Source organism: Zonotrichia albicollis, chromosome 10 (assembly GCF_047830755.1).
Source record: "Zonotrichia albicollis isolate bZonAlb1 chromosome 10, bZonAlb1.hap1, whole genome shotgun sequence".
NCBI lineage: Eukaryota > Metazoa > Chordata > Aves > Passeriformes > Passerellidae > Zonotrichia > Zonotrichia albicollis.
The window spans coordinates 25,658,542-25,682,188 of NC_133828.1; the positions used below are offsets into that span (position 1 = coordinate 25,658,542).

A 23,647-nucleotide genomic window follows, 5' to 3' on the forward strand; every position below is an offset into this window, starting at 1 on the left:
ATATATGCAATATCACTGTGTGACAACTGTTGTAATTCTTGGCTGAACCAATACCAATTAACCTCAGTTTCATTGCAAATAATTTTAGGTAAATGGTTTGTACTTGCCAAAACCATCACCATTTACTTAGAATAAGGTATATAAAGTTGGGTGTTTACTTGATTTGCCTTACTCCTAGTTTATATGAGCTGTATACTTGCTGTCAAAAAACCCTCCTGAAAATAAAGTAGCATAGTCAAGTGTTACAGCTGCAATACTGAATTTATTGTGGCAGTACTTTGCTACTAAATGAAGTATCCAGTTCATAAAATCACTCTCCAGTGCATCTGGGGGTGGAGTTTAAAGCTTACTGCAGGTATATAGCTCTCTGTTCAGTTTTTGGGGTTTTTTTGTCGTTCTGCTTTCCTGGCTTGAATGGTGGTATCTTACTTTTCTTTCCAGTTTATTGCTTGCATTGGAATGGTGGCGTGGAATTTCACTGTTAAAGAGAAAGACATCACCATCCAGATCCTCGTATTTATATTCCTCTACAGCTCACTTTACAGCACCTACCTATGGACAGGTATGATTTTCCTAGGCAGGGCCAAGGTAGTGAAGTGAAAGATTAATGGCCTGAAATAATGTTAATTATATTCTTCAGAGTACTTGTTCCTTTCACTAGTTTGTATTTCTACAAATGGGGATATCTGGAAGTTGTGCTGAGGTTTAGTGTTAGGCACTGCTGCTGCTATTGGAAGCTTCTGCTGAGTCTGGCTGGTGTGTGACAAGAGGCAAGAACCTACTCTCAAGGCAGAAATAGAGCCTACTCTCAACTACAATTAGAGTGAATATGGGGGGTTGCCCTTCAGCTAGTCAAAGTCTTAATGATGCTTTTTAATTAATGCAGAGTTTAAGATTTAATTATTCACCATTAAGTACATTTCAAAACTGGTGCAACAAAAAAAAAGAAAATACAGAATGAAGGAAAATACCCAAGTAGCTTTAACATCTCTTTCCCCTGGAAATTGTAGTTTGTAAAAACAATATGTGTGCATAAGATTAATGTGGGAATTGAAATAGAAAGGGTTGAAAGATGCTTAAAGAAGCTTGGAGAACCGTACATATATGACTAAAAGAAAAGAGACTTTGGATATTCAAGATATTTTTGTCCAGAATCTATGGATTTAATTGCTGTGGTGCTTTTCTGGAGTGAGTTGTATTTGTTTAGCTGGAGTACATAGCTCATGATTGGTGGGGCCTAATATAAATACCAGCTTTGCTTCCACATGAGAATGTTGCTGAGGTGTGAGTAGGCTAGGCAGTTCCACAAGATACTCCTGAAAGAATTAGGTAAAAACATGCAAAACTTTTTAGTTCAATTTATCATTGACTTTACAAAGGACTAGTCAGTTTTTACAGAAATGTTATAACTGAATACGACACTATTTATTGGTTGCTAAAGAGTGTTGGGATAGAAAACTGCTGTTAATACCTAAAGAAATTAGTTACTTGTATCTTAAATGTTCTTATGACATCTTTTTTACACTTGTGAACCTTTCTTAGCATTTAGAAGTGAATATTTAATATAAAATGTCCTGGCAGTTTTTCAGTGTTTCACTATTAACGTGATTTTTTAAGCAATGGGTATTTCTAATTTACTTTCTCAGAGTACAATCAGACAAATTATTTTGTAATACTTAAAGGTCTGAGAAAAATATCTTAGGCTATTGAGCAGGTCACATCATAGAGTTTCTAGGCTCTGTACTTACAAGTTTCCTTTTCAATAATAAGCAAGGCATTTATTTTGGTTTTCTTTTGGGTTTTTTTTTTTTTAGGTTTTCTATCTTTTTGTTTGTTTCTGTTGAAGAAGAGAGAAACAGTGAAGTTTCCCATTGGGTTTATCATTGTAGCTGGATGGGGGTAAGTGAATTCAAATGCTTCTCTGCTGAATTAGTAGGAGCATGATAAATATGTAATATACTTCCTATTTTGTTCTTTCAGAGTCCCAACAGTTCTGGTAGGAATCTTACTAATTGTTGGTGAACGTAACAACACCAGTATTGACTCTGCCTTTTTCTATGGAAAGCATCAGGTAGGAACATGTTCTGTCCTCAGCACTTCACACTTTTGCCATGCTACCTGTGCAAGTAGCTTTCAGTCAAAGTGCAGGCTACTGTAATAAAAGTATCCTTGTAGAATGCTTATAGATTGATACAAAATGTATTTGTGTCATGAGCCACTAGGAGCATTTGTTTGCAGAAGGACCTTCATGTTTAGGCAGCTATGACTAAGGAAAACAGGGAGTAGGCTTCTTAAAGAAAAAACTGAGGAGTGGTAATGAATTACAGAGCTCTTTTCCTGATGACTAATTTGTATTCTAGCCTGATAGTTATCTAAAATTGTTGTTATCCAGTATCTAATTAATGGCTTTTGGTCTGTAACAGATAGGATATGCATCACCTGTGTAGCAGTAACTGCTTGCACTATGGTAGGCTTCTCAGCACAAATATAGATTGAAATAACCTGAACTATCATTTTTACCAGCAAATAGTTCCTCTTATCAGAGGATATAGAGTATACTAGCATAGGTATTTGTCATATTTTCTCCCTCTCTGTCTTGTGGACAGAGAGTGCATGAGTCCAGGATTGTTCATGTGGCACTTTCACAAATACTAAATAGCCTCAGAGTGGATTCTGGGTATCAGTGCAGGTGATTAGAAGGAAAGGCTAGTTAATAGGGTGCTCCCCATTGGCTAAAGAATGTACATTAGAGCACATTCTTCTTTAGAGTGAAAAGGTACCTGAGCAGAACTTAACCCAGAACACTGGTGATCCTGAGAGGAAGGGGGAAGACAATGAGGGGATGTTTTTGGATTGCGTGGGGAACAGAGGTCCACACAGGGGTGCACACTTTAAAAAACAAACAAAAAAGCTGAGTTACTCAGGCAAGGAAAATTAGTCTCTTTCAGTGCTATGAGGTGCAAGAGCAGTAAATATAGGAAATATACTCTTGTTCAGACTCATTTGTAAGTGTATTTAGAAAAGTACAGAAGTTAGAAAGACAGACATATGCAACTATTTTCCTATATTTAAGTGCATTTTCTTTGCTTTCTTAACAGATAATTACCACGGCAGTGGTACTGTTCATCAGTATATTGATGTCAGGTGTCTCACTGATGTGCATGAACAGAAGTAGGCAAGGGTCCAGCTATGGGGTGTTGAACCCATACTCACCACGTAGCTCAATGGAGGAGGTTGAAGTGGAAGGGAGTGGGCAGAATCATACTTCAGCCACTATGACTCAGTCTTCTCCAGAATCTTCTGCACAATCTTCTCCAGAATCTTCTGCACAGTCTTCTCCAAGATCTTCTGCACAGACATCTGAAGAAAAAGGTAGACAAAATATATTTGTATAAAGAATAACTGGCTTAGGGTGCTATAAACTAATATTTCAAATGTAATTCTGACCTGGGAAGGGCAGTTTACAGCTTCAAGTGTTAGATTAGGACAGAAGACAATTTAGATATAACTGCCTGAGTATTTAGGTTTGTGTTTCTAAAGTTTGATTGTTACCATTGTAAGAGTTGTGTAAGTGGACAAGAAGAAAAGCCTGTGGATGACTTTTGTGTAAGTAGTGATACCTTGGTAAGGATGTGATAAATGCAGCCCACTAGGCATCTTAGATTGTTAACCTACTAAATTGTCTCTCTGAGAATGAATTAAATGCCAACAGAAACACTCAGTGTGTTTCTAATCCTTCTATGTATGTAGCCTTTTTGATCACCTCCTAGTTTTTTGTGTGCTACTAAAAGTGCTTCTGTTGTTTCAATGGTGGTAGTGTTATGTTAAACTATTAGTATTAGTGACCCATTTACCCTCTCAAGAAACTGGAAAAATTAAGTCTGTCTTCTCCTTTTGGATTATTTTTTCAGCATAGTAGTTAAAGCTGCATAGAATATATTGTTACACTTGGAAAATAAATTATGGTAGTGAAGGAAGCTAACTATCCTATTACTGTATATATTTAATAGGTTGCTGTTCTTGTCAAACAACTAATGGTGAATTATCCTGTGCTAAAGACAGCAAAGCAGAGTCAGATGCTGTTGAAAGCAAGATTCCTCCAATTGAGACAGGTAAAGCAGTAGTATCTCCTTGTTTTAATACTACAGGCTCTTCCCCAACATCTGTGTTATTCTCACAAAGAAACTGTTGGAGCTATTGTTCCCCTGACTCCACCTGGATAGCTGATATTTTGTATTAAATTGAATTATTAGGTAGTGTTATAGCTGTTTGTTCTCTTCCGCTCATAGTTGTTTGTAGTCTTTCAGTGCTCAAGATGGACAGTTGTTTTGAACGTCACTTTTTTACCACAAAGATATTTTGGTGTGTTCTGAGCTTTCAGACTTTACCTCTCCATTGTTGTCTTGTTTGGATGCTGGGAAGTTGAATGCATAACCCTACTTTGCATCAAGCTTTTAACATAAACTACTTTTTTACATCCTCACATTCACATGTTGCATCTTTTAAAAAGCCTTTGTTGTAATCTGGCACAGGTTTTAAACACTAAATAAGATCTAGAGGAGCAAGTGCTTACTGCAAATTAGATTAAATGTTCATGCTGCTGTGTACTATGTATGTCTAGAGAAGAGAGATGGAGAAAATGGACTAAGAGGGCCTTAGGAGTCACTAAAATAGAAAAAAAAGGATTGAACTGGCTGTTGAACACCTGTCTGGAAACTGCATGCCCAGTGCATTCTCACTGCACATCAGTGCCAGTAATCAAAGCTGGCTGCCAGTACAACTTGGCTCTTTTTCCTATTTTTTTACTTGTTCTCGTGCCTTCTTAACAAGAAGATCATATCCTTATGCTTTGTTTGCATGCAGCATAAATTTCACTAAATCTAAATATTTCACACTGAAGCATACTTCAGTTATGTCTCATCTCACAAAATGCTCCCTTTCTGCCTATTGCCAACTATTTTATCTATTAAGTAATTCAGACAAGCACCATAGGAATGTCTTCAAGAATAGAGGAAGGCCAATTTAATTTTCTTATCCTAAAAGATAAGGTAGAAAATACCTTTTGGTTGAGTGGAAATTATTTCAACCTCCTGAGTGAACACTTCAAAACTATAAATCAGTAAAAGCAAATTGTAATGCGTACACTTGTGTAACCTTGGCTGCAATAATTACTAATTCTTCTATTATCTCACTGAACTGCTTCGAGTCATCTGGTACCAGTTCCTATGTATGGCCTTGCCAGGAAGTTTTTCACTGCCATCTAGAGGAAGATACTCAGAATTTCTTAGAACTCTGTAGCTGGAAGACAAGCATCCATTCTCATTGCATTTGACTCCTTTCATTGGTAGAATTATGATCATGTTCTGATATACTGTGTTAAAAATACAGTCACAGGTCTGAAATAAATATGTTTTTCTGTCTGATGTAAACAACACTGAGATGCAGAGCAAAAACATTAGAGCTGACAGTATATTTGATTTCTTTTCAGAAATAAATTTAAAATTTAAAAACTGTTGAGAGAAGTATTTTGTCATTATTTTCTTTAGTTCTAATAGTGTTTTCTCAATGTTAACCACACATTCAGTTTGAATTAAATCTTTGAGAGAAAAATTCTCTTGGAAAAGCTTTTATCAATTTAGGAGCACACGTAAACTTCAGCTGTTTCATTTGAGAGTAGATGTCTGAACAGGTTATTGTCAAAGCCAATATTAAATTTTGTGTGTGTCACTTCAGTAGGGTTACTTAACAAGGTATTTTGACTCAGCAAGTTACATGAACAAGTTTGTTCATGGAGTTCTGAAGATAGAAGGCTGATGAAGAATTTCTGGTTTGTTTTCCAGTGGATCAGTGTGTGACTCACTGCAGTGCTCAGACGTGTGTGTTGGCTCAGGAAGAACAGCTTCTACAGACTGGAGACAAACAGCTGGCCAGACATGTGCTGCTGTGCTTACTTCTTATTGTTGGCCTATTTGCTGTAAATATTCTTTCTCCCCATGTTAACTCTTTGAGGTAGAATGATTTTTAGGAAAGCTGTGTAGACAATCCAGTAAAAATCTTCATAATCTAAATAAAACAGAGGCTATATTTTGGTTCCTTACTGGAAGAGGGATGTCGTACAGTTAATTTTTCTGTGCCACATCATAAATTAAATGCAAGTTAAGATTGATGATGTTGAGCAAGATACTGGAGAACCCAAAAGGGAAAAAAAAAGTGAAGTTATATCATTATATAATTCGTCACTACTGCCCTTCTTCCCAGTTTTCTCAAGAATTGGTCTTCTCCCCTAGACAATTATCAATTAAAAATATAAACTGAATTCTTCTTTTGGAGGAGACTACAAAAATTGTTCTATCTGATCAGGCTTATACTGGAACTTGAATTTCTCTGAGGTGTTAAAAAATAATCTTAAGATTATTTTAAATGGGAAAATGCAATTTTGTTGGTTTTAGTGGTGTTTGGAGCAACATTGCTAAGTTAGTGTTGCCACTCATCATTACTGACTCCAAGATGTGTTGGTGTTTGCTCCTATGTACAAGTGTGAAATACCAGAATGTAATGTGTTTGGGATATATTTTTAATTTTTAACTGTGACAAAGGCAAGAAACTTTTCTCTGGATGTAATGCTCAGTTGAGTTTCTTGTGGATGTCAGTTGGGAAAAACATTTTTATTTGAAATGGAAAATACTGTGGCACAAATATATAATACTACAAAGCAGGACAGTGCAGCACAACAGTGTGAGTTAGCAGCTACTGCTTTTGCTTTTCAAGTTCTGTTAAATTACAAAATGAAATGTTTCCCTCTCAAATTTCCTGTATCAAGTATTTCATGCTAGTATTTTTGGCATCTTTTATATTTAAAGGATACCCCAACTGTCAGCCTATATTTTAGCTGTATCTGAATGATTATGTAGATACTATGAAATAAGATGAGTTACTTTAAAGAATTAGCCTTTACACTCGGATGGGGTAACTTTGGAGGTTTTCTCCTTCTCTCAGGCATCTCAAATAGCTGAAGTGGTATGTGCTTCACCTTAACACAATCCTAACTCTGCAAGAAATATGTAGAAAGCACTGGCCTCAGCTAAGCAGCCTTAAGACAAACACTGCAAATCTGTCTGGGCTCATATTGGCTGTGTTATGTTGAAAACCTAAGTATGCTTGAGGCAAGTTCCTTACATAAACATGTAAAGAACTCTTACCCTGCCATGTTTTGCATTGTTATGTTTAAAGCAGCCAAGGTTCCCCCTCCTGCCAAGCTATTAAACCTAACCAAGATGATGTTTTAAGGTGTTTATTCCCTCTTACTTCTCTCTATCTGAATAAGGAGACCATGAACACTGTGCAAGAATTATTAACATGTGAGGAGAAGAAAGCTTTTGATTTTTAACAGTTAGGTTACGTTTGTGTGTTTTGTTGTTTTCCTATTTTCTTTACAGAATCTCTCCAGTTGCTTGTGGTGGCTGTTCAACCAAGAGCCTGGAAGGCTGTATGTGGAACTGCAATTCTTCTGTGCTGTGTTTAATTTTGGTCAGGTACTTACCAATGTTTATTCTGAAAATGACCATGTTGGTGGGTGTTGCAGCAGATAACACACATCTTTTATGACCATGAACACTTTCAAAAGTGCAAGCGACAATTGAATGCCAAATGCTGATGGAAACTGATGAGGAATTTAGCCTTATTTGTACCAAAGCTTCCCTGGTGTCTCTTCTGTGGAGTTACATCAGTTGCAAGGCAGCTCCATGGGTGCTGTCTCTGTAAGGTTTAAATGATACAATGTCTGGTTTCAGTGACAGGTCCATAGCACAGGGCTGAGGTTGGATGCTGGTTCTGGCTGCACCTGGCCTGGTTCAACGCTCCTGACACCAGGCAGCTTTGGCACCTGTGAAGGTGAAAGCCAGGCAGTGTCAGTACACACAATAGAGGAACATTTTACACAGCCATGGCACATGTGCCTACAGGATGCACTGCAGTGTCAAGTAATGAGAGTTCTATATAAAAGCTGCATAGAAAAATGAATTATGTAGAGAGCATTCTAGCACTTGAATTACACTTAGTCTGTTCTTTCCTTGGCATTAACAAAGACAGATTAAATACCTGGCTGTGTAAGGTTGACAGTTATCCCAAAGTGTCAAGTGGCATGTCATAGCATTAGTTTTACTGAACTATTTCTTAAAGGTTTTATATGATGGACTATTAGGTATTGATATGTCTTTCTAAGGTCCAAATGAAAAATCAAAGCACAAAACAAAATGCGTTTTGAATGATACTTAGAAAAGAGGGATACTTTGCATGTATACATGAAATGTATTTCGCACTGAGTTTATAATTTCTGTCCTATAGAAACCAAAGCTTTTGCTTCATGTTACTTTTTCTTTTTTTTTTTTTTTTCTTCAGGGCTTCATTTGCTTTGGTATTTTTGGCTTAGATAAGCATTTAATCATTCTGCCATTCAAGCGAAGGTAAATAGACTCTTTGCACTTACACCTATAAACCTGATTATTACTAATAATCGTTTTTGAAGGGAGTTGAGTTTTCAGTGCTGCAGTATTTGGTTTCTTATTTCATTAATCTTCCAAATTTCTTGTCTCTCCCACTTGTAGAGAGATTGTTCTGCCATCCTAATGACACTTTCAGAAACATAAGTCCTGCGGGCTCCCTAGAGGTGAAATTGTTGCCAAATGAAGGCTCTTTAGAAATAATTTCAGCTGATAAACTAAAACTTAGATCTGGATGCTGAATCAGAATGTGTCATCACTGTTTTAAAGCGCTGTGTTCATAACCCCATGCCAGTAGTTTGTGTGGACAGGCCCTTCCACAGTGCAGGAGTGAGTTGTAAAAGCTCCCTTTACCTTAGAGCTGACTGGCTGCCCTGTGAATCCAGCAGCTGGAGCTGGCTCCCAGCTACTCTCTGACTTTCCTTCTGCCCAAGCCTGGAATAACACATCTGTGTTCAAAAGCCATACAAATATATTAGGAAGATTATATGTAAAGTATTGGGCACAAACAGAGGTTGTGATAGGCTTCCTGGGAGGCCCATTCTATTATTTGCAGTTTCCCAAAAAAATTCCCCTCCTTGATTTGCTGTCATGAATTTTTCTTTTTTTGTGTATGTGTTTTGTAGGCTTGAGTTTTTCTGGGGTGGAAGAGAAGCAGCAGGGCACACAGATGCCTCTGTACCTGAGGAGATCAGGATGACCTGTCAACAGTTTGTTCGTTATCATAGAGATCACTGTGTCAAAAGTATTGTCAAAGGCAGAAGGTAAGGTCCTTGCACATATAACCTGTTACAAAGCACATAGCTCATCTGCTGAAAACAATGAAATGCAGATAATTTTGTGGGTGATTCCTGTTGTGTATATTTATTCAAACCTCAAGATAAGGATTAGAAATTTAACTGTAACAGAAATGTTTTTAGCCTCACGCTGAAACATTGGGGCACAAGTTATGATATTATCCCACCTAGGTTTTAAATAAATTATTAAAAGTTTTATATCACTAAGAGATTTCTCCAGATTTTGCATTTAACTAGAGTTCAGGGGATAAAATCTTGCTAAAAAATGTATATCATAACACCTGTAGAAATGCATTAAGACCCTTTGTTTGTTTGTTTGGTTTGTTTTGGTTTTGTTTTGTAGAGTAAGACACTGTCCATGGTTTTAACTAAATGTTTACTAATATGTAGCTTTTATAGGAGGCAAAACTGTTGCAACTGATTTTCATGTGTACTGAGAGGCCACTTAACATGTGAGATTATAGTGGCTTTAGGACTTTGACGGCTTCTGAGTTTATATCATTTCTTTTACTCATACCTCTAACGAAGCCTAAACTTCAATTTATGAGACCAGTAAAGATTTCAGAGGCAAATTGTTACCTAAATCAAGGATTATGCCTTCAAATATGTGTAGGTAGATAAGAAGAAAAAAGCAGACAGAAGCAGCAGGAACAAGGAAAAGATTCTGCCTTTATTTAAATATATGAAATGGAGACATGAATTGTTTTAACAGGACACTCTGACTGTTCTTGTAATGTGAGCTTTTAAGTAAGACTACCTAGGCAGGATAGGGTGGTCTTTAAATGGTCAGGTAGTCCAAAACCATATTGCAGAACTGTTCTGGACAGCATCATGATTTTGTTCAGTCTCTTCAGAAGTCAGTAATGTCCCATAAGAAAGATGTATCAGAAAATGCCTTGTGAAACAGAACAGGTTTTACAGCTGTTTTTCCCATGCCTCTGCTGCTATTGTGGTTTCCTGGGCTTAGGGCTGTTCATTTAGTTGTACTTCGTGGTTTTTATTATTCATACCCACATGAGAATACATGAAATTATGACATTTGTTGCCTTATTGTTGTAATACTGTGTTTGTGCAGAACTTGGTTCATGTCTTATTTCCCCTTATGAATTAAAACACTGCATTTGTCTTGTCATTTTAAATATTCATCTAACCTGATCCTATCTGTTTTAATTTAAATGTGCTTTAACTGAGACGTTGTAACCATGGATTTTAATTTATTTTCATTTTTGCTTCTGCTAATAGATGTTAACACTTGCTCTGTGTTACTGTTGCTTTTAGCTTAAAAAATAGGGAAAAAATGATGTCTTTTAGCTCCTAATCAGCTCTAGAAACCCTGTGCTTGGGTACCACATAATAGATCTTAGATAACCAGAAACATTCATTGCTGCAGGTTAATTTTTGCATGGTATGTCTGCTGCAACTAGGCAGATGATAACATCATTGCCTCATAAATTAGTTTAAAAAATAGTCATGTAAAGGTTTTGTTTATTCTTAGTACTCATGTGTGGTCAATATTTAACAGGATATGCAAGTTATAAATGGGCTTTGTTTACAATATGTGTAAGCAGTTAGTGTCTGTTTAAAAGTGTTCAGAAATTATGAAAAGAATTAAAATTCAAACAGAATCCCTGTTGCTGGGGTTAGGTTGCTTTCAGGTCAGATACTTTGTTGCAGAAAGGGTCATGGTAAGAAGTACATGGGAAGTAAGTATCCAAGAAATAGAATTACATTGTGTTAGTTTTCAGGAAGAATGCTACTGATGTCCACTGAATTTTATTTGCAATTTGAATTTCATTTAGAAGCCTAAAACAATGTCCATATTACTTCTCATTGAAATGTCTGTAAGAAAAAGTAGTGAATACTGGCATGTCCCAAGTATACAAAACTTGCAAATTCTTTTCTAACATGCTCTTAACTATCATGATGTCTCTCCTTGTTTCCTGCTGTTTTTCCTTGCCTTTCCCCATCGTGCAGTGGTGATACCAGATTTACAGAACATGTGGGTGAATCATTCCTTTGACATACAGGTGTGGTGCCAAGATCTCCACTGGCATCTTCTTTGGCTGTGACCTGGTGAGCTGGCTGCTGCAGGTCGGCCTTGCCTCCGACCGCGGGGAGGCCGTGGTGTACGGGGACAGGCTGCTGCGGGGCGGCGTGCTGCAGCACATCTCCAACGAGCTGGAGTTCCGCGACGAGTACCTCTACTACCGCTTCATCCCCAGAAAGCCACCCCCGCCCGACAGCCACTGAGCTGGGCAGGCAGGGCGCTGCTAGTTGGGGTGAGTGTCACCACCTCTTCTGCCTTCACTACTGACATTGGAAATATCTCTCAGAGAACTGTGTTATTCTCCCTTGTAACATTAAGAGATGTGGTTCTACTTGTGTCTATCCTGAAGAAAATGGTAGAAAGTTATATTTAGTCAGCATTCCAGCCAGAATGCTACTAAACAAAACCAGATGCTCTGGATTTAGAACATTTTTTTCCATTTTGAGCAAAACAAATTTTACTAAATGGTATGTGTCACTGTTGTATTTTTGAGGCATTATTACTGCAGCTTTAATACTGAGGCCACAGCAAGGAAAAAAAATCCCATGAAAGGTGTTTTTCATGTTGCTGGATGTTTTAGTGTGATGAAGTATTGATGCCTGTTTTACAGTCAGGCTTCCCCTTGACTCCACAAAAGTAGGATTTCTTCTGTCATACCTCAGGTTTTACTACTCTGCTCTTGTCTAACACCAGGAACATTTTTGAGCTGCTTACACCTGAGATCGGTTGGGTTTTTTCCTCCCTTAAAGCTAAAATACTCCAATTAAAAAGACAGAATTGCTGTGACAATGTTTCCAATATCAGGGGATTAAAGCTGGGCAAATACCAAGTGGAATAAGTAATAAGTAATGGTTTTGTACAAATCTACCAAATCTTAAAACCGTAGAAATATTCAGTGCTCTCCCAAAATAGGAAATCATATAATGGAATAAACAATTTATTCTGAAATTTTGCCTTATGGTGATAGTGACAGCTTTATCAAGAGCAGATTTTTACATTCTGAAATTAGCCTTTACAGTTTAAATCAGAAGTGCCACCCTCAAATAAAGATTTTATGAAAGCCTTGGTTACATATGCAAGTCAAGACAAAATTATTTTTCAAATCTTAAAACTTCTAACATTAAATTAATGACTTTTAAATCTAATATATAAAGAGTCCTAAGTGCACATCTGGATTAGGGTTTAGAGTAGCTAAACATTCTAGATTTTTGCTGATTTCCTAACACAGGTTTCTATTAAACCTCAGGTATCCTCCTACAAGTTAATTTAGTGTCACTCACATTCCTGTGCACTAAAGGCAGAATCTGAGGTGTCTTCTGCAATATTTTGAAAAGGGTAAAGACAAAGTGTTGTATCTGATAGCCATTATGCTGCCCTTTTAAAACTGCAAGAATAGCATTTATATGTCCATATAAAAATTTTATGTAGTGAGGGAAAGAAATCCAGATATTAAAAATTATTTGCTCAAGCATATGAATGTCTTCTCCCCCTTTAAAAAAAAGTCTTTCCCTTCTTTTTTCCCGTTTTTTAAAGTACATGGATTTTAATTACAGTCCCTTTTGCATCTATTCTGTATTAATAATTAAAAGTCATTTTAGTAGCATAAGCTACTATTCAACAAGCAGTTGATTTATAGTTGCTATAATTTCCTGCAAGCCATAAATTGAAAAAATAATTCCTTTTACTGTCAGTCTGGTTGCAGTGTGCACAGAAACATAACATCCTGCTGCTTATGTATGCTGTACAACCTGGTATATTTTAATGTTTTCCATCAACAAGATAATTGATGTTTGTATCAGGCTGTGGACACAAAGGAAAATGTTTGTGTATTTCCATTATGAATGTTGAAGACAGCTGCATCAAATATTTTGGAATAATTAGATATATGCGACTTAAGAGCAGAAACTGCAAGTATGTCTGGCTTCTAAATACTGCAACTTGTCAATAAATCTGCTATTTGATTTCAGAGTTCTGAGCTGTGATGTGGTGTGTGAGGGCTACATGTCAAGGTTTACGGCAAATGTGTTTTTCTGAGAGATTTGTTAATGTGGCTCTTGGGTTTCAGTCCTGGTATTCCTTAAATCCATCCTTGGTCCTTTACAAGTAGGCAGAGCACTTCTTAATGGGTTTCCACCATTAAGATAACCTCCATAGTAGAAGTGTGCCACATTCTCATCTACTTACCAAAGACACTTTTTAAAATTAATTCTTCAAACATTCGAGAATTTGACCTTAGGGCAGTTTTACAGTTCTATTTATAGTCATTGTTCTTGCACTCTTGTCTTTCTCATTTGCATCATAAAGTCCTGCTTCCCTTTTTTTTTATAATGGTTATGCTTTCCCCTAGATTTGGACACAACAAATCTGTTTTAAATAAGAAATTGCTCAAAATTTCTGCATAGAAAAGACTCTCTGTTACAAATCTAATACAGAGGACATCTTTGATTACCAACCAACCCCACATTCTCTTAGATTTACTGCTACAATATTGTGACTGCTGATACCATACCCATTGGTCTGATGAGTCTGTGATGGTTAATAAATAAAGAAGCTAGGAATGAAATACAAATATTTTATTTCTAAATCACTGGGTACTTCTGGAAGCCAATAATAGACTTCGGATAGTTTTGGAAAGTTAAGTAACCCTTTTATCTGGTAAATATTTGCTTCCACCAAGGAGCACTGGCAAGTTTTGAATGGTTGACAAGCTGATGTTCTGTCAATAGTTTATATACAGTTATGTGGAGTTTTGGTAGTTAGAAACAGCTTTGTTTTAAAGAAGTGGTCACTGATACAATGACTTCCTTTATTTTGAAAGTGGGTTTGTTTGGGATGAATCTCTTGGAGGCTCAGTTCATGAAAACATTTATTGAACAAGTCTAGAGGAATGCCAGTGAAAAATTGGATCTTTTTTCTAGGACTAATCTCAAAATAATTGTCAAAATGAACAGGGATGGATGTAGCACTTAGTTTTCTAGTATGAAATTTGAGTACATTTTTATTTCAATAATGATCCTTCATAAAGCTCTAGACCTTTTAATGATACATTCGTAGGTGAAAACCCATGAGAAGGTTGCCCTCTAGGGGACATTCTGATTCTTAATTGTTGTTTTTTTTTAAATATAAGGTTGTGGGAGGGAGGATTATTTGTTTCTCCTGATCCCATCTTTATTTTCTGTTTTTACACTGCGTGTCTTCTAGGAGAATGAAATCCCAAGGAAAAAGGTACTGAAATATCCTATACTCTGTTGACCATCACTTTGATCCAGTCTCCACACATTACATTGTTTTTACTTTGTATCCTGTGGACCAGTAAGGAAAAAGCAACACATAAATAAGAGGCACAGTTGGACTGGATCTGCCTGTGTTAGGACTGGACCAGTGTGCCTAACCTCGTTCATTGCCACCCCATGATTAAGTGGCCAAGAAGTTTGCTTAAAGTCCTGATCCAACTTCACTGCTGTTCTTCCTGGATAACTTCAGTCTTTGCACTGTACCATAAAACTATTTCACTTGGTTTGCTGCCTGAAACAACAGTTTCACCTGGAATTTACTGATGCTTTGAAGCTATCAGTGTAGAACAGCTCATGATCCAAACCAGGAAAAGATACGTAATTGTAAGATGTGGACATCCCACAAGGAAAACAGATAAATACAGCAATTTTTTATTAAATCTGTCTTCCAGTTATCAAACTGGAGTATTGAACTTCTGCATTGAACCACTGTGCTACTAAGAAATTACTGCCACGTGCTACACATTAGGTCACTAGAAATAGAAAGTTCATGAGCCTTTCCTAACTCAGTAGTTTCTTGCTGTGAATCTGAACACAGAATCCTAAATTAATTTCTACTCTTATTGTAGGATCAGAAAGAATAAATTTTACCAGGCTCTTAATTTTCATATTAATTTTGCAAACTTCTATTGTCTATCTATTCTTTATATTTAACTTTTTTTACCAGTGGGGTATTGAACAATTTACAGAATGAGAAACTGCATGTGAAAAATTGTCAAAGAATGATCTTTCTGCGGTTTGCTGTGACTGTGGGGATGCAGTGTCATGTCCCACATTGTTGCTGCTGCTCTAATGCACCATTTCATATTTTCCTCTGAAGGTTTGCAGAAGTGCTGCATTTTGAGTGCTTTTTTTAGTTGCTTTTTCTTAGTCATGCTTGTTATCCTGACTTATTGATCACGAGGTAAAATCAGTCTTTCTTGTTGTTTGTTTAGTTTGCCCTCTGCCACAGATAATAAAAGTGGTGTCATATATTGATCATTACTTTTAAACAGGATCAGGAAGGAAGAGTTTTTGGTAAGGCAACAAGTTTGATTAAATTAAGTCCACATTCTATTAACTTTGGCAACAAAAAGGTCATGGTTTAAAAGGCTTTATATAAAATGAAAAAATTTAAAGTATTTTAAGTGTTCTGCTGAGTACATGTATATACTTGCATAGCCCAACCTCTTCCTTTATAGTTGCCCAATTTTAAAAAGTAACAATTCAAGAAACATTTTAGAACTCCTCCATGATGTTATAAAGTGCACTGTAAAATTAATTTTACAATAATAATCTTGTATATAAATAAGTTTATTTTTCACTATCAGGGTGGGAAAAATAGACAGGAAAGTGAAATCTGTGGGGAACTTACATGATGTTTGCACTGCTGAATTCCATGTAATAAGATTTCACAATTACTCACAGCAAAATATTATTATTGTAAGTGTGATTTGTTTCTAATATACCTTGAAATCTTAGTCTAATTTTACATTGAAGGAGTAGAAGGTCTGTATATGAAATATATCTTAGAATAGTTTTGCCAAACAACTGAGTATCAATCTTACTTGGTTTTTGTGTCACTTTCTTTTTTCTTCAGGGTTCATCATAGCTTCTACATTTTAGAAAGTCTTCAGCACGGCCATTTTAATTCAGGTAGTCTGAACCTCTGCTACAATTCTCCTGACTATAAAAGCTAAAACTGCATTCTCCAGAGCTGAGTTAGTGTTCTTCATTCAGAGATGGGGCTGTTGACTAATTTAGTCAAGCTATTTCATTCTGATTGCATCTAATTGCATTGTTTGTTGGCAAAATCAATCTGCTGACAGCTTTGTGCCATGTACAATGCCACTGCCTGGCTCTTAGGAGCCTTTCCAGCATTCTTCTTTATACTTGAAAGCCATTTGTCCTAAATATGAATCTGCATCTTTAAAACTGTCCATGCTATGTGATACACTGAAAACAGGATGTTAATCTATTTAGCTTCTTCATTAGAAAACCCAATTATAATTCTAATTTTACCACATTCAAATAATATTCTTAGCCATATATTTTGAGTTCTTCTTCTACACACTGTGAAAAAAGATTAACCACTTGTTTAGTATCAAGGCATCCATTTTGCAGGATTGATTCCATTTGACTTATCTTCTGTTTCTCCAACTCCTGTATCTCTTTGAGCATTTCTTTACCTTTGTCCTGCAAAAACAAACATTTATTTCACTAAAAACTATCCAGAGCATGTTGTAATCACCCTAACAAAATTCTGTTCTACTGTCCTTATTTTAATCTTTTAAGAGTTTCTAGGGTCGGCATTTATGTTGGTAGAAATCAGTATCATGACTGGTGTTCTCAGATATCTTTCCTAATAACTAGTGCTCACTTCTTCCTTGTCTGACAGACTGAAGGAATATTAAAGCTCCTTTAGGTATTAGCTATCAAAAAGGGCCATCTTACTTTTAAGATGATGTATCTGTAAATAGGAGAGATTTTACTGCTAAAAGTAAGCAGCTACCTCCCTGCTTCACTAAAAGTTCAGTGAAGTTCTGTGTTCAGCTACCTTTGTCATCTTGTTTCCTTTCCTGTCCATACCAAGCCATGAGCAAAGGCAAGCTCTCCTGTCCACCTGACACCAGGGACCTGAACAGCTGTAAGAACTCTTGGCAGAGTTGTGTATTTGCCTGTGCTGCTGGGGCATTTCCCCATTATGTGGCTGGTGAGGGAGCCTGTGGGGGGCTGCTCCTCTCCTGGGGCTCAGCCTGCCAGCACAGCACGGTGCTGGTTGCAGTTTCCAGTGTCAGGAACACGTGCCTGCCAGATGCCAGCACTCTGGGCTTCTGGGGCACTGCACTGTTCTGTGCAATCCATCAAAGGCCATTCACTGCCATCACATTAACAAAATGGGAGCAAGGACCTTATATAAACCACCTGCTTGCATTGAAATCTAATGGAATCAATGTACCTTGGTAGTTTCCATAACTACAGCAGCGCTTTCATGTTTTTTATAGAGCTCATGTCTTCGATCTGGCTTACTCTGAAAACGTGGTTGCTTCTTAACTGGATCATCAGGACCAAATGTAGGGGACGTAGTTTTTAATAACGGAGTAATACCGGGCACAAAAATGAAAGGCTTGAATACAGATCTAGAAAGAAAAAATAGAACAGAGATCCTTTACTGACACTGTTTTGTTAACATTTTTGAGTCAGTAAATTGCTGTATTTTTTCCCATTCTTCTACTTGCTTCTTTTAAGAAAAAAGTATTAAAAAACCATCTAATGGTGTTCAAGTCATTGTCACAGCAGTGTTCCATTAAGTAGGTTGGTAGATACCATTAATATACATAATGTGCATTTATGTTCCTCCTACATTTTGATTGTGCTTTTTCAGGGGGAAAAAGAAAACCAACCCAAAGCAAAAAGGAATATAACTAGGCAAACTGCAACACTTTTTCATTTAGATATTTACAATATTTTGTCCAATTTACTTGCTGCTACATCACCTGGCAGGATCTGGAGTTCCAGTAAAGAAGTGAATACAGGGCAGATTAGGCTGCTGAGGCAGTACAGACACCATGCTGCCAGTTGTCATAAATCCACCTTCCATGTTAATGCCACTCTCTTTGTCACGAAGAATTTCCATCATTATTTCAGAAGTGATAGATCCTGTTCAAGATAAAATACAATTATTTAGCCACAGAGCTAATATAATACCAAGTGAATGACATGTTCCCCACAACTGACTCCTTTTGGCAATGCCAGTTTTAGTTTGTGTTGGCAGGGGGAAAAAATCATCCTAATGGAAACCTTAATATGAAATACACTTGTATTTGCTTTCCCCAAAGTATTTATTTCAAAGAGAGGTGATAAGAACATGCCTTAAAAAATGGGGAGTAGAAAGACAAATGGTATTTGCCTGAAAGGTAAATTTCATAGGGCTAGCAAATGGTCATTCACAAACTAATTTTTCAGATGAAAAGTAGTAGCTTGGATTAAATGCTGAACTTTGAGCTATGGAAGTAAGATAGATCTTTATAATACTGGTTGATATTTGAACAGAGTTAATACCACTATGATGCTTTGAAGTTATAAAAAAAATAACAACCATGCGTGGATTTTGTGTGAAACTTTGACAATGAAACACCAAAATTGTCACTTGTTTTGGAGGGGCTTTTTGGTGAGTGGGTTTTTAAAATTTTCATCCTTTTCAAGGAGGCACTGGAGTGGCATTACATTCTATGCTCAGAAGCCACAGTAGTACATCTATTTGTAGAAAAGTCTTTGTCAGCAAGCTGTGTGAGGTTTATTGCCAAGTATCTATGAAAATAATTCCTGCTCAGGAGGAACAAAACCCTTTCCACATCAGCCTGTTCAGTGATATCACTGTTGCTGTACAGTGTATGCTGAAGCTCAGATACTGACATGGTATCACCCAACCATCCAATATTCTAACAGGCAGCTCTTGCAGGATGGATTTCTTTGCACATTTGGTGTACCAGTAGAGGGTATGCTTATGGCAGAAATACATTAGTTCACTCACTCTTTATTTTTTATTGGAAGCTATAGTCTACCACTTTACTATTTTAGTGTTTCCCTTACTGAGTTCTAACTGCAGAATTTTTTTTTAACTACTTTGCCGTTTCCTCTTAAAATAGTTACTCTGCTGCTAAGTTTCATGTCTCCAATAATACTTTTTCATACATGACCCAGTATACATGACCCTGTTCCTCTAGACAGACATGCAGCACTACATTTCAGCAAGAAGACACACTTAAGTATTCCTATATTTGCCTGGGAAGGTCAGAGAATTAAAGAAATCAGCAAGCTAGATGAATCAAAGGAATTAAAAGAAGCAACGGCCATTTTGTCAGCTACAACTTGGCAACCTGTCCGGCAGGGAAGAAGGTACTGCATGTTTTACACTAAACTCTATTATTTTGTATGCTTGAAATACATTCCCTATTTTTTGAAATATGAATAATATTTCTCTAAAATGGCCCTCACATAGTAGGCAGCCTGGAAAACCGCCAGAACTGTAATGCCACTGACCGAAAAAGCAGGGATGGGTAGATGAAGAAACCAGTGATTTTACTGATGCTGTAAACCAAATAGCTTTCAGTTAAGGCATCTGTTTAAAATATATCTAAACAAAGTGAACCATATGAGACTGATAACCTGAACACCTAGTGGGATTTTTAAAATGGCTCAGGTAAATGCCTGAAAATGGGAATTTAGAATGAAAACACAGATACAATCTCAGCATTGTTATAATACAAGTAAATACAGGTATTATGAAAATGCTTTCAGTATTCAGAACCTGCAATTCCCAAAATGAATGCAGGATTTACATGATCACTAGAGCAAGACAGCAAAAGTAATTCACTTTGATGCATTAACTAAGTGCTAAACCTGGTCTGGCAGAGTTCAGCCAAATAAATAAAAGAAACAAAGGGGTGCAATGTAATCCTGATTCAGATTAATTACTTCACATGAGCATATGAATACATCTACAGCAAAGACCTGCTAGATGGATGCAGTCAAAAGTGAAGTAATAGGTTCATTCTTTAGGAGTCTGAAAAGTAAGTGTTTGCATTAGTGACTGCTTAGAGTACAGAAAATTATTTTGTTCTGCTCTTGGCATGTTTTAGTAGACTACACAAGTTTAGAGTAGCCATTACAGTGAAACAACAAAGAATTAAAAATTAATGTCAAAAATGAATGCAAGGTATGTATTTGAATGCTGTGCTGTTGCCTTATACGAATGGTACCTGACTGAAGCTGTTCATAAGCTCTTCGTTCTTTGTGGCTGCAAACTGCTGGGAATCTGTTTCAGCCTCTATTTTTTTTCCTTAGCAGTACAGTAATAATATGTAGCCTATCAAAATGTTTCAGAACAGGTCTTACAGGGCATTTAGTGGTATGGTCATAATGTGACCTCTCAGGGTTGTTACTGTAGCTCTGTATGTTTGATATTTGACCCTTGTTTTAATTTTTCCTCCTCAATAAATTAGAAAAAAAATTGTATAGAAACTTCCAAGTTCAGTGCTTCTCTTAGGAAAGAAAAAGGAAAAGGAAAGAAAAGGAAAAAGTTATTCCAGTAAGTTGTGGTTCACCAAGTCGTGTGAATGATTGGCTGCATCAGACATATAATAATTTATGATTTGAATTAATATAGTTTACTAAATATTTTCCATATCTTGAAAAAAAATTCAAAAGGATACCTTTGTGTTTGTTCAGAAGTTTATAGCCTTCACAATATCGGCCTCCAGATGTGGTCATTCTGGCAGTATTGACATAAGAATATGTGGCAGCAAAATCAAATTCCTTTTCCCCATCCCACCAGCCATTGCTTTTGGCATATTCCTTCAGTTTTGGGTGTTCTCTGTCAATCTTGGTTGTGATAGAGAGCTGGTTGGAAATATTCCGTATGCCTCCTGTTTGTAAGTTGCAGAAAAAATTGTTTTAGTACATTGAATGATTTTTCTTGGTATTTTGTTTACAATTAGCTTAGTAAAGCAAATTAGCCCCAAAGAGTTTCCTACAAGATCAGTGAGTCTGGTGGTTTATTTCTGGCCCTCTCTCCCCAGCCAGATGTATTTTTCTGATTGAATTTTCATGCCACTCATTTCTGACTCATTTGCTTCTATTGCCAGCCTTGTATTTCAGGTTCTATCCTGATTATTCCCACCTTTACATTCTTCTTCTGAGAAATCCAAAGATCGAGTTTGTCCTCCTAAGTTCACTGGAAGAATCAGCCACTTCATGGCCCAGTACACCAATCCTGTTCCCAAATGAAATTGTCATGGATTGCTACCATCCTTAAGACCACGTATACTGGTGTCATTCTCATGCTGACTTTCTTGCTGTCCTCTGTTTTCCAAGTGCAGGAGTGGTTACCTCTGGCTCTGAAAAGGCCCCTGTCACCCAGCTACTCCACACTCATGCCCCAGGAAGCAATGCCTGTTCTTTACAGGCACATGTATGCACTTCTCATGTTAGTTTGATGCCTTAATGAAATGGTAAATCAAAACTGGAGAACTCCAAGGGGTCATAGCACTTGAAATGTTTAGAACAAAGAGCATCATCCATACCTTCTACTTTTTCTGCTGCCCAGTATTTTCCTGATGTCTCCAGCACCCACGCTTCCTTTCTGTCAGCTATCAGAAAACTGTTGTGGTATGTAAATGCCATGTTGCTCTCCATACAGTTTCCTCCCTGGCCATATTTTTCCAGCAAATCAACTATGACATTAAGAGCCTTTTCAGCTGTGTCCGCTCTCTCAAGTCCAAGCCTAAAAGAAAAGGAAAATGTTATTTTTGGGACTATGAACTCTGTATAGGACTATTCAGCCTGAGTATTCCAGTTGACCTGGAATGGTATTTTCTATATGCAGCTGCCAGTTGTATGATCTGGTAAGGAAAAAACACAAGTCAGGTAAAGGGCTTCTTTGATGTGGGTCCTCTATGAACTTGACATGGGGAAAAACACCAAATGGAAATACAGAAAGGCAGGGAGAGGGGTCCTACAGAATGCTTACAAGTCCTGTTCAACTATTGGACTGGGGGGAAACTACAAAAAGAATTGACTGACTGCTGTAGGTCAATGGAATTTACGCTGGCACCTGTAGTGTAGGAACATGAACTTGTTATTTACATGGAAATAGGCAGCTGAGACCAAAACTTAAAAATAATGTGTGAAAGATGGGGGAATAGGGAAAGGAGTACAGACCCTGTGAAAAGGCCCAAACAGTAGTGCCTGAAGTCCATCTGCCTGTGCTCTTGAAAAAGTCTTGTTTCCATTTAGTATAAATTTTATAGAATGAAAAACGTTTGCTAATTTTTTGATGAATTCTAGTCTAGTGTGATACTTATGGGGGCCTGGCAGAAATCTAGTGCTTGTGCCAAGAAATACTTACTTTTAACCGTGGCTAGAACAGTGGAAGGAGTGCCTTCTGAAAGTGAAAGTACTAGTTCCCCTTAGAAGTCTAACATGTTTCCATGTAAATTCCGAATCCGGTACCATGTACCAAAAAGGAGAAAAAACCAAACCAAACCAAACCAGCTTGTGCACACCTTACGAGGTCCATGCCGAGGAGAGCTTCCCCACCGCAGACCTCCTCCCTGCCCCACACGGCCTCGTTGCCGATGCACACGCCGTGCTCGTTGGCGCCCATCTCGGCCCCCCAGAGCCAGGAGGGGCGGCTCAGGACCACGGCGTGGGTCCTCTCCACCTGCTCGATGCTGATGTAGGTGCACTGCAAGAGGGCAGAGCACACTGGAGTCACCGTCCCCGCTCCGCCGGCCGAACCGCGGGCTGAGCACGCACACAGGGGCTGACAGCGGCGTTCTCGCCGCCCCCGCAGGAGCGCTCCCGCCCCGCGCCCTCACCTCCAGGACGGCGCCGGGCGGGTGCGCGGCAGCCGGGAAGTGCACGACCTCCTGCACCTCATCTGCCGGCCGGTCCGAGTTCTTCCCGAACACCACTCGGCCCCCGGGCGCGGCGGGCGGCAGCGCCACGAAGGTGTCGCACGACAGGGGCGGCGGCCGGGGGACCATGCTGAGGGCGGAGGGCCCCTGCGCAGCGCGGGCCCGTGGCGGACAGCGGCGGCTCGGGCGCTGGGCGGTGCCCGCGGAAGGCCCGCCCGCCGACCCGGAAGGCCCGGCCGAGGCCGCCCCGGAGCGCCGCTGTCCCGGTCTCTGTCTCTGTCCGTGTCCCTGTCCGTGCGGGGGCCGGAGGCTCCCCGTCCGCCGCCGCCGCCATGGGGAAGTCGTTCGCCAACTTCATGTGCAAGAAGGATTTTCACCCCGCCTCCAAGTCCAACATCAAGAAGGTGAGTGGGGCCGGGGGTGCCCCGGCGGGGACGGGTTGCCGGTACCGTAGCGGCCCGACCAGTGCTCCTCACCTCGCTGGTGTGGCACCGAGCAGTGCTCCTCACCTTCCTGGGGTGGCACCGGTGCTGGGGCAAAGAGGGTGGAGGAGGCAGCGAAATAGTTAAGAAATACGTGCAGCTTCGGGTTTTCTTGTTCCCAAGTGTGTACG

General features: G+C 38.4%; 3 protein-coding genes across 11 annotated transcripts in view; 2 read left to right on the forward strand and 1 right to left on the reverse strand.

Annotated features, from left to right (window-relative positions):
* GPR155 (G protein-coupled receptor 155) overlaps positions 1 to 17,719 on the forward strand; it is a 31,119-nt gene extending 13,400 nt beyond the window's left edge. The window contains exons 7-16 of one of the 3 annotated variants that reach the window (XM_005484079.4): positions 442 to 562; positions 1,815 to 1,899; positions 1,981 to 2,071; positions 3,099 to 3,372; positions 4,011 to 4,112; positions 5,841 to 5,974; positions 7,437 to 7,532; positions 8,398 to 8,462; positions 9,125 to 9,262; positions 11,270 to 11,406. In XM_005484079.4, the coding sequence (XP_005484136.2) occupies positions 442 to 562; positions 1,815 to 1,899; positions 1,981 to 2,071; positions 3,099 to 3,372; positions 4,011 to 4,112; positions 5,841 to 5,974; positions 7,437 to 7,532; positions 8,398 to 8,462; positions 9,125 to 9,262; positions 11,270 to 11,315 (1,152 nt within the window). In that variant the 3' untranslated portion in view covers positions 11,316 to 11,406. Of the gene's footprint in view, positions 1 to 441; positions 563 to 1,814; positions 1,900 to 1,980; positions 2,072 to 3,098; positions 3,373 to 4,010; positions 4,113 to 5,840; positions 6,010 to 7,436; positions 7,533 to 8,397; positions 8,463 to 9,124; positions 9,263 to 11,269 lie in introns of those variants that run through there. The other 2 variants (XM_005484078.3, XM_074548459.1) reach the window with 2 other exon arrangements.
* On the reverse strand, positions 15,911 to 23,163 carry SCRN3 (secernin 3). Its single transcript, XM_005484077.4, has 7 exons — positions 22,996 to 23,163; positions 22,681 to 22,862; positions 21,700 to 21,899; positions 20,830 to 21,042; positions 18,112 to 18,274; positions 17,574 to 17,754; positions 15,911 to 16,810 (listed from the first exon to the last, which is right to left on the reverse strand). Exons 1-7 carry the CDS (start codon positions 23,161 to 23,163, stop codon positions 16,655 to 16,657), a joined length of 1,263 nt encoding a protein of 420 aa, XP_005484134.2. The 3' UTR covers positions 15,911 to 16,654.
* Positions 23,164 to 23,238: 75 nt separating this feature from the next.
* Positions 23,239 to 23,647, forward strand: part of CIRSR (corepressor of RBPJ and splicing regulator) — a 57,690-nt gene continuing 57,281 nt past the window's right edge. For all 7 annotated transcript variants that reach the window (XM_074548467.1, XM_074548466.1, XM_074548468.1 and 4 more), the window contains exon 1: positions 23,239 to 23,438. In XM_074548467.1, the coding sequence (XP_074404568.1) occupies positions 23,367 to 23,438 (72 nt within the window). In that variant the 5' untranslated portion in view covers positions 23,239 to 23,366. The remainder of the gene's footprint in view (positions 23,439 to 23,647) is intronic.

Excerpts from the sequence above, each read along its gene's own strand:
- SCRN3 (XM_005484077.4), bottom strand. The coding sequence starts at position 23,163 with ATGGTCCCCCGGCCGCCGCCCCTGTCGTGCGACACCTTCGTGGCGCTG. Across the intron at positions 21,043-21,699 it reads GGCAGCAGAAAAAGTAGAAG|GAGGCATACGGAATATTTCC; the intron begins GTATGGATGATG and ends ACTTACAAACAG. Across the intron at positions 16,811-17,573 it reads TAGTTATGGAAACTACCAAG|GACAAAGGTAAAGAAATGCT; the intron begins GTACATTGATTC and ends TTGTTTTTGCAG.